General features: G+C 32.8%; 2 protein-coding genes across 2 annotated transcripts; both read right to left on the reverse strand.

Moving 5' to 3' along the window:
• Positions 1–40: 40 nt before the first annotated feature.
• Positions 41–9796, reverse strand: Cad87A (cadherin-87A). The gene is made up of 35 exons (XM_065343781.1): positions 9513–9796; positions 9238–9339; positions 8955–9163; positions 8748–8876; positions 8415–8672; positions 8150–8342; positions 7966–8078; positions 7704–7901; positions 7467–7625; positions 7147–7385; positions 6949–7060; positions 6714–6869; positions 6483–6644; positions 6273–6396; positions 6007–6198; positions 5812–5909; positions 5585–5740; positions 5368–5500; positions 5070–5285; positions 4832–4989; positions 4488–4760; positions 4235–4415; positions 3932–4140; positions 3671–3865; positions 3423–3597; positions 3133–3335; positions 2955–3060; positions 2598–2887; positions 2306–2481; positions 2095–2230; positions 1867–1991; positions 1618–1716; positions 1407–1524; positions 1190–1330; positions 41–1120 (listed from the first exon to the last, which is right to left on the reverse strand). Exons 2-35 carry the CDS (start codon positions 9284–9286, stop codon positions 977–979), a joined length of 5625 nt encoding a protein of 1874 aa, XP_065199853.1. The 5' UTR covers positions 9287–9339; positions 9513–9796; the 3' UTR covers positions 41–976.
• Positions 9797–11718: 1922 nt separating this feature from the next.
• Positions 11719–13295, reverse strand: LOC135831375 (histone H2A.V). The gene is made up of 5 exons (XM_065343802.1): positions 13137–13295; positions 12934–13011; positions 12513–12626; positions 12313–12442; positions 11719–12108 (listed from the first exon to the last, which is right to left on the reverse strand). Exons 1-5 carry the CDS (start codon positions 13137–13139, stop codon positions 12047–12049), a joined length of 387 nt encoding a protein of 128 aa, XP_065199874.1. The 5' UTR covers positions 13140–13295; the 3' UTR covers positions 11719–12046.
• Positions 13296–13352: the final 57 nt, after the last annotated feature.

The following is a 13352-nucleotide window of genomic DNA, read 5'->3' on the forward strand; positions in this document are numbered from 1 at the left end:
GTTCTCTTCATCTACTTGGTAAAATAATTTAATCGAAGCGTAAATTAAAATAATTTATTATCTAAAATAAAAAAGTAAAAAATAACACAGAGCGTTCGTTGCGTATACCTAAAACAATTATTAAAAATGAAAAAAAAAATGCAAAGAGCAAAATATAAATTAACATTAATCGTTTTAGTAATACTTATTCGATGATAATACAAAATGTTCTTAAAAACATGGCCGGAACATAAATAAATGAACAAATAAAAATAATAACGTAAAAAATACATAAATGCAAACATCTAAAAAAAAATGAACAATAATGAGTATTCGAAATCTTACGTTCAACATACGTATAGATAAACATGTAAAATTAACAAATTAAAGCAAAAATAATATTATTTAGTAATGGACGAAAAACGTATCCGAACAAGGAAATGGTGAAATTAAATTTTCGAATTGGCGCAATAAAATTACATCTCACCAAACCCTCTTTAAAAGTTAGGACATTTACAATTAAAACGCTTATTCATACATTAGACACATATTAAAGCCTTTTTAAAAAATACGTCTTTTATATTTTGATTTTTTAAAAAAATATAATACTTATCATTTTGACTAATTATTCGTTTTTGGAACTCATTTTTTTGGTATATTTCACAACCAAACTGCAATAATATGAATGGAAAATTCGTACAAATTTTTATCACAGCTAACGATTCCTTTTTCGTTCATGAGAAAAAATTACTTCTAGTAACATAACATTGAAAATTTCACCGGAGATAACGTAAATGTAGTTTCAACTCTTTAACTACCTAGATTAATACTTTAATAAAGTAATTTAAAAAAAAAAAAAAACTATCAAAATTCGCGATAAGTTGACGTTAATGATGAATTACGTGATGTTTCGTAAGTTAAGCATCACATAAAGTTTTTTAATTAATGCTAAGCAAGCTAATTTTTCGATACTAATAGGTATCATGTTATTATAGTTTTACATCAACTCTGATACAAACTCGGGTTGTCCTTCTTTATTCATTCTTAATTCAGATCTGGCTCTTAATAATTCGGTGGTATCTGTCGGACCTTCGGGTACTTGGAAGGTGCACCCTTGGAACCCTAAAGCAGCTTCAATTATCTGAAAAAAGAACAAGCGGTGTTGAATTGCGACCGAGAACGATTATTTAAATTAACCACATCGTATTACTTGTTGACTGTGAGAGCTGGTTTTATCTAATGGCAAAACTGAACCACCTAAGGTGGCATAATCACCAGGTCCCATCGACAACATGGTATTTACAGAGTTACGTCTGGCAGGATGTTGTATCGTGGCGTACGTATTATCAACCTGGATACAGAAAAATCGAGTCAGTTATCAAAAGAAAGCTACCGTTTGAAAATCAAAATTTAAGAATTGTTTTTACCACGGATGTTTCATCGCTTCCACGCCTATCGAAAGTAGAAGTTGGAGGTAAACGATTCGCCTCCGGTTCGCAAAACACTTGCATGGTTAATTCTTGTTCTTCGTAAAGTTTCAGTTTTCTAAAAAATTAAATAATCGAAATTAATCACAAAAGAAGGGTAACTTTTTCATTATAATTAAATATTGGAATTCAAATCCGAGGAAAATCTTACTGTTCGATCCATAATGGATTTTCAGTGGTACTTAAATCGTCAATAATAGGTTTTTTGATTAACATATCACATTTCATATCTAATGGCTCCATAACAATCCTAAAATACAAATATCCAAACGTAATTTAAATTGAACTCAAGTAAATTACATTTCAAAAATCAATTCGGTGAAGTACATATTTTACAAAAAAAAAAAAAAAAAAAATATTGAACACGAAATATAAAAAACAAGGTGCACGTATATCGTACCAGTGTCTAAAACAACAGCATAAAACTAAAACGCTTGTACATCCCACAAATAACACAATGGCCAATGCAACTAAAGCTGCCAAAGCAGGCTCAAACGGTTCGTTCGGTTTTTCGACGTAAGCGGGCTATTGAGAAAAATTCGATTATGAAACAAAATTGTGTCGATAGGTAAGCGAAACATGACGAGTGCACGAAAGTGCAATATGAAAAATCAACTAATTATCTCACCAGCACATTTTCAATAGCAAACCCGGCGTAATCGTCTTTTAAATAATCGTATTTGGCGTCGATTATTTTCAGTACTTCGGGAATCGTAACAATAGTTTGGGTTTCGTTGTTAATCATGTGCAAATACATATCGCACCTGCAAGCAAATGATATTAAAACTTTGGTATTTTGAATAATTTTATGAAATTAATTATAATTATTCGTAACGAACCAGTCGTGTTGAGTTTGCCCGATTGAATTGACATGATACCTCAGAGCGTCCACAACTACCACGTTTCCAGTAGCGTTCGATAACTGGGCAGCAATTTTATGTACTCTCGATTCTACTTCTTTCGGGGGCCTAGATAGTATAACACGAGCAAGTTGCTGAGATTCGTATACCCAAATCTGCGAAAAAGTACATGAATATAAAACAACTGAATGAATGTAAAATTATTCTACCGCATCAAGCTTTTTTCAAAGTTATTCCAAAACATCCCTCAAGCTAGACATATTTCACTCACGTTTAAAGTAGCAGTAGCTTCTCGGTTCGGTGGAGCAGTTTCGCGAGCTATAACACGTAATTCGAATCTATCTTGATTATACTCGGTGACAAAATCGGCCGTTGTTATTTTGCCTTGCGAGTTAATAGCAAAAGGACTAGGAATAACCGATCCAGATGATTTATTCGAGCCGCTCTTGTACAGATACGATGCCCAAATTTCGTATGTAAGTTCACCATTGATACCTTCATCAGTGTCGTTAGCTTTCAACGTAGTTATACTTTCACCCATTGGAGCCTTAGCATCGATGCCTATAAATTAAAACGAAATGTAGTACAGATAACCATCATTTTGAATTATTAATTTAATGCAATTTACCAGCATAGTAGACTTTTCTTTCGAAGTAAGGAGCGTTGTCATTCTCGTCTTTGACAATGATTACCGCATGAGCAATGGTAGGATCTCCTTTGGCAATTATTTCATTCTATAAAAAAATAATGAGAAATATTTTAGCCTCACAGCGAATAAAAAAACATAATGAGCAAGCTTCACTTACGGCAGCCGCATTATAATTCGGATTATTAGTCGCTTTGATGTAGAATTCGTGACTGGTGTTTCTTTCTCTGTCTAGTACACCCAAGACGTAAATAGATCCATCGCGACGATCCAGTTTAAACATACCTTCTTCATTTCCCTTAATTATGTAATAGAATATTTTGGCGTTATCGCCTTCGTCAGCATCTTCTGCTTGTACTTTACCTAAAAAAAATCATCGTCATTAATTTAAATCTCTCAAATTTACCTACTTAAAAATTTTCCATTTGGTTGAAAAAAATTGAAATTTACCCATTAAATAATCGGGAGGATTATTTTCATTTACTGTGAATGTATATTCGGAAGTACCATCTTCGCTAGACAAAAACATCGGTTTATTGTCGTCGATATCTTTGAGAATAATATTCAAATATTGCGATGTTTCGTAAGTCGTCTGTGTTCCGCGATCTTTGGCAACTAATATCAACTGTAAAAATATTTGACAAATTAGACTAATTTCGATTAAATGAAATTTCAATCATTTTATTCAAAAATTATACCTCGTAATATGCTCTTTTTTCTCGGTCTAGATTAACTAACGTTCTCAATTCGCCGGTATTTTCATCGATACTGAATTCATCGGTGGCTTGGGTATTATTGTTCCCAACTTTGAAATGATACGTAACACGACCATTTTCACCAGGATCCTTGTCTTCGGCGAATACTTTCATGACTAGATGATTAACTTCGACATTCTGCGAACGACAGCAATCATTAGAGGATGAAATTAAACAAGGAATCGAGAATTTATGAACACATACTTCTGGAATTAATACTGAAGCATTGGCTGAGGAGGGTTCTTTGAAGAATGGTTTATTCTGGTTTACGTCTAAAACATTCACGTCGACTTGAGCTTTATCCGAAAATTTTCCATCGGTTACTTCGACTGTAAGTTTGAAGGATTTTATCAAACCCAATAACGAACGTTTAGGGTACAAAATTCCGGTATTCGATTCCATATAAAATGCCTCTGTAAACAAAATTGAATTTTATTTTTTAAAGTTTCTTCTTTTTTTCAATCAATCGTTAATTTATATTTCAGTGATTGAAAAATCAAACTTTACCTTCGTCATTTCCATTGACAATATGATATCGTAAACGACTAGTTTCATCCTTATCTTCTGCGTGTAATCGAACTATCGGTGATGCAGGCGCATAAGGTATGGTTTCAACAATATTTGCTGAGTATTGATGCTCAGTAAGTATGGGCGCATTATCATTGACATCTTCGATTTTCACATGAACCTAAATAATCAATTTCTGATTAGTAAATCTCACAGGACGACTATCCAAATTTTCATCTTTCAGTCTCCTTACCGGCACAACGACAGATTTTGATTCTTCTTTCGGAGCTAAATCAGTGGCTTCAACTTTTAACGTAATTTCAGGGACAGTTTCTCGATCTAATGCAGCTGAATTGGAAACTCTAATTTCCCCAGTGTGTTCGTTTATCACGAAATCACTCACGTAATCTCCTTTGAACGAATACTTTATTCTACCAAAATCGTCAGCATCTCCATCTGTGGCAGAAACTTTCACGACGAACGTATCTTTCTGTGAATTTTCTTTGATCGCAGCGAAATACTCGGACTAAAAAAATGATGAAAAAATTAAAATCGAAAAAAAATAAAATTGATCACAGTAATTTCAAAGTGACATACTTTATCAAAAACTGGACCCATATCGTTAATATTAATAACTGTGACAATGACGTGAGCTGCTGTAGATAACTGAGGTTCGCCTATATCGTACGCTCGTAACGTAAAGTTTATGGATTGAACTTTTTCGTAATCTATTTCCTTCGTCGTATAAACTGTACCTATTTTTCAAACACAAAAATTGTAAATTTTTAACTAAAAAGTTACACGAAAATTTGAAAGATGATTTGAATAATCGAACCTGTAGTTCGGTTCACATCGAAATATTCAGATTCTGGTTCGATAGCGAAATGATCGATATCAGAATCGTTATCTCTAGCGGTGAATGTCCCTAAGATCGTATTCGCAGGCAATCCTTCTTGGATTTGAGTCACATAATAAGGATTTTCCTTCGTCCAAGGCTTTTCAAATGTGGGAGGAATGTCGTTGACATCTAATATCGTTACCATCAGTGTTCCTGCAAAAAAAAAATCCAATTTAGTAAATTGAACGGTAGATTCGTCCGATAAATACATATAATTTTTTGCGTTCATATTTACCATTGCCTTGTTGTTCGTAATTGGCACTGGTATCGGTAACAACGACCCTTAATGTAATATGAACAGCTATATCTCTTTGTAATTCTTCTACCACGATAACTTCTCCAGTTTCTTTATTGATTTCGAAAAATCCCTTGATAAATAAAAGCAAATAGCATTAATATCACAATTTTTAAATTTTTACAGATTTCGGCGAACAGACTTTAAAATGTTTTACTTTATACGAATCGTCATTGAAGATCTCTTTTCCAGATTTATCTACGGCACTGATAGGTTCAGCGAATTCAAAATTGAGTGCAGATGTATCATTGGTATCCGGATCAGCGGCTATAATTTTGTAAAATATAGTTCCTACTTTTGCATCTTTTGGAACCTAAAAATCAATCACGTATAAAATTTCTATACAAGATTAGCCAAACAAGTATAGACAACGAAAAAGTTTACTTCAGCTCTCTGTAGCGGTGGGTTGAGGTAAGGATTTTTATCGTTCGTGTTCAGGATCGTAATCTGTACCATTGCAGTGCCAGTTAACATTGGTGTACCTGAAAGATTGAAAAAAAAAAAAAAAAAAATGAGAAATTACGTTTGAAAGTACATACAGAGACGATTTTGAGAACTATGTGAGGATTAAAAACCCACCGCTATCGGTCGCAGTGATAGTTATATTATAAAAATTCCTTCGATCGTAATCCAATTTAGAAGCCACTTTTAGAATTCCGGTTTCTGAATCCACTGCGAAATCGTTGAAAGAACCTTTTTCGATATGATACGATAATTTTGCATTTAAACCGGAATCAGCATCGGTAGCCTGTACTTGAAGTATTTCTTCACCTGAAATCGCAGTCACAGAATTATTCAAAATCTACGAATAAAAAAAAATCTTCAATTTTTTCTATTTTATTTACCTATTTTGGAATCTTCCAAAACCGTCTCGTTGTACACTTTTGGAGAAAATTCAGGTTGATTATTATTCACATCCAATATTTGAACATTAACGATAGTTTGACTCGAAAATACTCCGTCACTTGCCTTTAAAAAAAAACAATAATGAAAAATTGACCTCGAAGATTACTAAATCCAGTTTGTAATAAGATACAATGACGAGATTCGCTTACGGTTACAGTGAAAGTAATTGTATCAGATTCCGGATCACGAATAATTCCAGTATCACTTAAAACTATTATTTCGCCGGTAATATGATCGATACCGAAGAGGCCCTTAACGTGTTCATCTAGTATAGAATACGTAATACCAGCAGTTTTATCAGCATCTTCAGCCTAAAACCATTAAATAATTAAAATCACCGATGAAATTTTCTCGCTAAAGTAATTGAAAATCTGGTTTACTTTGACGAAAAATGCTGGTTCAAATTTGGTGGCTCCTTCGTCTATCACAGCTGTATAATTTTTTGATTTAAATACCGGCTTGTTGTCGTTATTATCTAATATAACGATTTGCAATGGTACGAATGCATCAAAACCGTGACCTTCGTTGTCAGTTGCCTAAAAAAAATGATCACTCGATTATCGGAGATATCTCAAAAATATTTCAACTAAAAAAATTCTTCTCAAATAACCTTACCTTATACGTTAAAGAATATTTAGTATTGGTTTCGTAATCTAAGCATGGAGGTGTTCCAGGATGCGCACATAAGGCGACAGTTATGACACCGGTTTTCTTATCAACGTTAAATCTGTAAAAAAAATAAAAATAAAAAAATGAACGAAAAATTACCACATAATCAAAAAATGAAATACAATATTTCAATAAAATACATACCTATCTGCGCCATCGCCAACAAGTTCATAAACAATGCTGTTTTTTCCATAAATGTCGCTATCTCTATCACTTGCAGTTATTGTGGTTACAATAGTGCCAGGTAAAGCGGATTCATTAACGGTGGCTTTATAAGCTGAATTTTCAAATTTAGGTGCGTTATCATTTACATCCAACACTTCGACGGTGATAGTCGATGTAGATGAATGTTTAACCGATGTGCCATTTTCTTCAGCTATCACCTATTTGAAAAATTAAATCAATTATAATCTATGCTTCACAATTCAACATATACTCGTCGTATTAAAACACAAAAACGTTACCAATATAATGAATTTCCTTTGATTAGGATTTTCATAATCTAATGAACCATTACTAGCTAATCGAACGATAACAGAAGTGGATCCTAAGGCAGACGTAGGTTCGATCGTGAATGCTTCAGAAATATCATTCAAACGTAATGAGAATGCTGAATTATTTCCCTTTAAAAAAAAATTAACGAAATGATATTAATTGAAAATTAATTTCACGTGATTATTAATCCGATAAAATACACGTACAATATCAACATCAGTAACTCTCATGTCTAAATTAGGTAACGGTGAACCTGGTGGCGTATTTTCCGTTATATTGACGTGATATTCCTTTTTATTGAACGTAGGGGCTTCATCGTTCACATCTCGAATAGTAATTGATACAATGGCAGTGGTACTAGCGTTATCATCATTCGACGGAGTTACATCGACGATTTCACGAGCCTGTGAACGAATTTAAGTTGAAAAAATGGCGTAAAAATACGCGGATACTAAGATAAAAATTTACTTTGACGGTTAACGATACTACGCCGTTAGTATCGCTCACAGCTTCTCTATCTAAAAATTTGGCAGTACGAATTTCTCCGCTGTTGCGATCAATTTGAAAAAAATCAAAAGGATCTGAAATAAAATTCATCGATGTTAAATATGTAATTAGCAAGATTCGAGAATTTCATCAAGGGTTTACTTACTGCTAATGAGATCATAATCTATAGCTCTGGGAGCTCCTCTATCACCATCTTTAGCTTTCACAGTCAATACACGTGTTCCAATAGGAGCATCTTCTTCGACAATAGCGGTCAATGAACTTTGAAATATCGGTGGTGAATTTTGCACATCCAAAACGCGTATTTCACAAGTTGTATTGGATCTATATTTTCCATCCTACGAAGAAAAATCACAAATTATATTCGATTGTTGGATAAAAGAAATACATTATTTGGAAAAATAACTTACAGCGGCTTCTAACAGAAATTCGAAGATTTCTTTATCGTTATAATTCAACTTCCCCTTCAATACTATTGCTCCTTGAAAATAACTTTCACTGCTGTTCAAATTGACGATTTCAAATATTTTACATGCGTTAGGATGGGTCGTCTCTTTACACGTTACTTCAAGAGAATCACCGACAATATCTGCATCTTCGACGATGATATTCTCAAATATAGTACTACCTACAGGTGTATCTTCAGGTACTGGGATTTTATATGGAGTCTAAGAAAGCATCACAAATATTAAAATTTAGAATAGTTCGTACCAATAATATAATTTTTAATTAACTCGTTTCACCTTTATGAATATTGGAGCGTTATCGTTCACGTCTTCAATAATGAAATTAATTCTTTCTCGAACAATATTATTTGTGGCTCCTTCGACCTTATCTTCGATAGTAACGACGACTTGCATGGACGCATTAGCCTGTTAGAAACCAAACACAAAATTATTCATGCTCCGAATAAAATGACGATGAATTCAGTCTAAGAAATTCTACAGTACCTCTCTATTCAGAGATTTTTTTAGTTTCACTTCGCCCGTGATAGGATCAACGGAAAAAAAATCTGTATTTTCGATCCCATATCGTAATTCTGAACCTTCAGGATCAGTACCACTCAATGTACCAATTATCGCCCCCACAGGTGTATCTTCTAGGATCACAGTATTATCCAAGTTGGAATCGAACACAGGGGAATGATTACATTGTATGACTGAAATTGCACATTTAGAATATCATTAATAACAGCGAAATTAACATACGTTGAAAATAACATCAACTACTTACCACTGAGAAGTGCAAAGAAAATTATTGAAACACATGTATTTCTTGACATGGCGATCGAGTTATGGAAAAAATAAAATTGTGTGCCTGGAACGTATGTGCAATCTGTAACAATACAAAATTTAGGATCACATAACTAAGGAAATCATGAATATTTATGTCGGCTAGGTGTAATTAGCAAGTAGGTCATTTGAGAAAAATTCGCGAGTGACATAGTTGGATTACATCTATCGTTACAATTTCTGAAACTCAAGTCAATATTTTGGAATCATTCTTACCTTATGTTTCTCCGAGATGATCGCCTTCAACTCATAATTGAAAAATAGAGTCCAAGTTTTTCACCTTTCAGATTTACAGGTTCCAAAATTCATCTTGTATTAATTGATAACGAAATAATGAAACGCATACATTGTATAACGGTGAACAGAAGAAGACTTATGAATTAAGATTTAAATACACTGAAACATATCGAGTACAAAAAGAATGTTTCAACTGCTAAACTGTAACAGATTACCAATAACTTATGTATTACATAATTTCATAGTAGAATACTTATTATTATAGGAATTTGTTTATATCGGAAATGATAAACAGTTATAAAGCCGGAGCCGGGTAGGCAATAGAACAACACTTTGCTGCTTTCCTGTTGTTGTGGTTGTATTCCTGCAGTGTGCAGGAGCAATTTAGGAAACCAGTTTTTAGTCCATCGATTGCGAGTTGAAATAAATAACGAAAAAACAAATTTATTCTAAAAGAATTACCTCATTTTTTTACAATAAAATTTCATTTAATGAACGATTGATTAAAATTATTTTATGAAAATTTAAATATTATAATGATCCTCATTTGTTATTTTTTCATTGTCAGGAGTCAGGAGGATTATACTATACTCGTACTTGTAAACAGACCTACTTTCACGTGTTTATGACGATTATGGATTATTTACAGATCAAGTAAATTCAACCCATAGGTGTTCAACTTTTCGAGACTCTTTAGGTATTTTCATCACGTTTGTCTTTTTCGAGTCTCGTTTGATTCACCATTGAAACTTATGAATTTTACGAATCTCATATTAAATATAAAAAGAATGTAGTGGATAGTTTGAACATGTAATTTTTTGAAATCCTATATCAATCATTGTAAAAAAAATAAAATATTTTCCTCTATTGCTGATTTAGGCTAGAAAAATAATCGATGAAGCAAAGCAAAAGCACCTGAAGCTGTCCAGGAATGGTCGCTGGTAAATGAGGAATAGGTACCCATTACCCACATTGACATTTCTTTTTTAAAAAATGTCCTATTGAAAAAATACAATGTTTTTTGCGTGATATTCAAGGAATGTAGCTGAGTCATAAAATAAAATTGTACATGTTTTAACTGATCATTGTGAAACGCAAAGCGTTCTGAAATTTCATCATTAAAATTTTAATATTCATGGTACACTGGTTACATTGTTCAACGTCAACCCTTTCTTGTTTGAATAAGACAGTTGCAAGTACCTAGGCCTAAGTACCTATTGCAAAACAGAACGAAATTACATCACAATCATGTCAACGGTTTTACATTCAAAATTAAAAACCTGCTCGTATTGAATATAGGCTAGATATAATTTGGTTTTTCACACGGACTGTATTTCTACGAATTATCTCTGGCTCAAAATGAAAGAAGATATACTATCAAATGAGCGCATTTATTCAACAGGAAGCGAAGTAATAAGCTGGAACGCTATAAATACAATACTTCAATTCGCGCTCTTCAGAGTTTAACGACCCTCGCAAGCTAATCTGTTCAAATATAACCTGATAAGTGATACGTAGCACATATTTAACCAGTTTTAGATAATGAGTGCACAACTTCTTAACACACATTTTCCATATCTCTTATATGTAGTTGAAGTAGGTAGAACGACGCAACTGAAATCCTAAAATGATAAATACATAAATAACCGTTCTTCGTCGTTTATTTGAAACATATTACAATAAATTGTGAAAAGTGCGTAGATATTTTCAAATTAAATAATGAAAAAATATACCATTCAGAAAGAAAAATTACTTCAACACCAAAATTTTTAAAGTTCAAAATTGGAAAAAAAAATTGATAAAAATATGCAAAAAATTATAATTTTTGTGTTGATGGCAAAGATAAATGTTTACAAAGCGTTATTCTTAACGATATTCTTACATTAAGTTCTAATTAATTGATAGACAAAAAAACCCTAACAAATAAATTTCGATTGCTGCGAATGCAGCTAAGTCTTATATCGTAGTAACAATTTGATAAATTGTATACACTAAAAATTATAAATTTATATAGTAATGTATCTAGGAAAACAAACTAAATATATGTTACAAGAAGGAGATAAGAGCAGAGAGATAATTCTTTGAAAAATAATTTGTCTATGAAGTATAAATTCACATTCCATCCGAACTCATACGAACTGCATACAATTTAGCGGAGGAAAAAAAATCAAAAAATAACATCAACTGGACTCGAAATTTTAATTATTTATAAAATTACACTTTAACACAAATATATTTCATACTCTTAAATAGTAAAAAAAAAATCCCTCACATGAAACATATCAATGCCGAAGCAATTTGAACACAATGCAATTAGAAATAAAAATAATGCAAGTAAGTTTTAATCAGAGATCGTGTAACTGGAATCTCTCAACAACAATAAACAAAATGCTCTAAATCGTACTGATGGGAAAGGAATATTTTCAGCATAAAATAGAAAAAAGAAACACACTAAAGTACAAACATAAAAAAATTACAATTAAATTATCCGTCAGAAAACAAAACACATCATTTTACGCTGGTTTTTGGGATCCTTTTTTACCAATCAATGACTTGTGAATATGGGGTATGACACCTGTAAAATGAAGAAAAAAAAATCATTAATAAAATTCGTTTCAAGAATTCGACGATGGAGTATCAACGTTATCATAGAATATAAATACGATAAGTATTTCGAAAATTATGACCCAAGTGAATCAACATTTCAAAACGTTGGTACATGTATTACAAGCACATGCGTGTTTCAAATTGGTAAAAAAATGTTTAGAAAGAAGCTTACCTCCTCCGGCAATAGTAGCTTTGATGAGACTGTCCAATTCTTCATCTCCTCTGATAGCCAACTGTAAATGTCTTGGTGTAATTCTCTTTACTTTCAAATCTTTAGACGCATTACCCGCCAATTCTAAAACCTAAAATTAACGAAGTACATTACTCATAACTGAAGTGTGTATATTTCAAATTTCAAGTCGAAAAACATACCTCAGCTGTCAAATATTCCAAAATCGCAGCACTATAAACTGCAGCTGTAGCACCTACTCGGCCATGGCTAGTCGTCCGATTTTTCAGATGTCTATGTATTCTGCCAACAGGGAACTGTAAAGTAAAAGTAAAATTTCGTAATATTAGCCTAAGCTGCCGAATTAGTGAATAGTTACGTGAAAAGAATGCTAGAGATACATCAATATTAGTATCATAGGGATACTGAAAATACGATCAAAACACAAAGAAAAAGCTCCTTAGATTGTATTCATTCGATCAAGGAATTTACAGACCTTCTCAGAGTGACTGATATGTAGAATAACAAATCGAATTAAGGTAAAGGTGCGTAGAGAAAGGAGCACGGAAGTAAGTCATAATGCAATGCAGATAAGCACAATAATGAAGTGACAAAAGTTTTTACCTGTAATCCAGCACGGGCGGATCTTGATACGGCTTTTGCCTTAGATTTACCAGAATCTTTACCAGCTTTTCCACCAGCCTAAATGTGAAACATCGAAGAGAAGAGATCATATTGAGTGTTTATTGATAAAGAATGTGAGGAGTACGAAATGAGCGTCTGGACGCCAGCTTGGTATCAAATATGGCGATGAAAGTAATACATACCATTATTACGTGTAAGTATGATAATTTAGACTACAATTTACGATATGCATTCACTCGAAAGCTTCATCCGCTGAACTATAATTATTATGCAAACGCGCCAAAAGAAAATCTCAAATAAAGATAATGGCTGCCGTCACGTGACTGCACATAAAACTTTTCTAAACTTTTGTACGAAAAACTCGAAAACGAACAAACGAAAACGATTTTCAACGCGGT

Source organism: Planococcus citri, chromosome 1 (assembly GCF_950023065.1).
Source record: "Planococcus citri chromosome 1, ihPlaCitr1.1, whole genome shotgun sequence".
Lineage (NCBI taxonomy): Eukaryota > Metazoa > Arthropoda > Insecta > Hemiptera > Pseudococcidae > Planococcus > Planococcus citri.

Bases quoted from the DNA above. Each gene is read 5' to 3' on its own strand.
- Cad87A (XM_065343781.1), bottom strand. From the start codon at position 9,286: ATGTCAAGAAATACATGTGTTTCAATAATTTTCTTTGCACTTCTCAGT. The intron at 7,902-7,965 runs GTAAATTTTTAT...ATTCGTTCACAG, and splicing joins TAGTATCGTTAACCGTCAAA to GCTCGTGAAATCGTCGATGT. The intron at 1,717-1,866 runs GTACGATATACG...TTTGTATTTTAG, and splicing joins TGCTGTTGTTTTAGACACTG to GATTGTTATGGAGCCATTAG.
- LOC135831375 (XM_065343802.1), bottom strand. The intron at 12,627-12,933 runs GTAAAAACTTTT...TTTACTTTACAG, and splicing joins CCGCCCGTGCTGGATTACAG to TTCCCTGTTGGCAGAATACA. The intron at 12,443-12,512 runs GTATGTTTTTCG...CGTTAATTTTAG, and splicing joins TGGAATATTTGACAGCTGAG to GTTTTAGAATTGGCGGGTAA.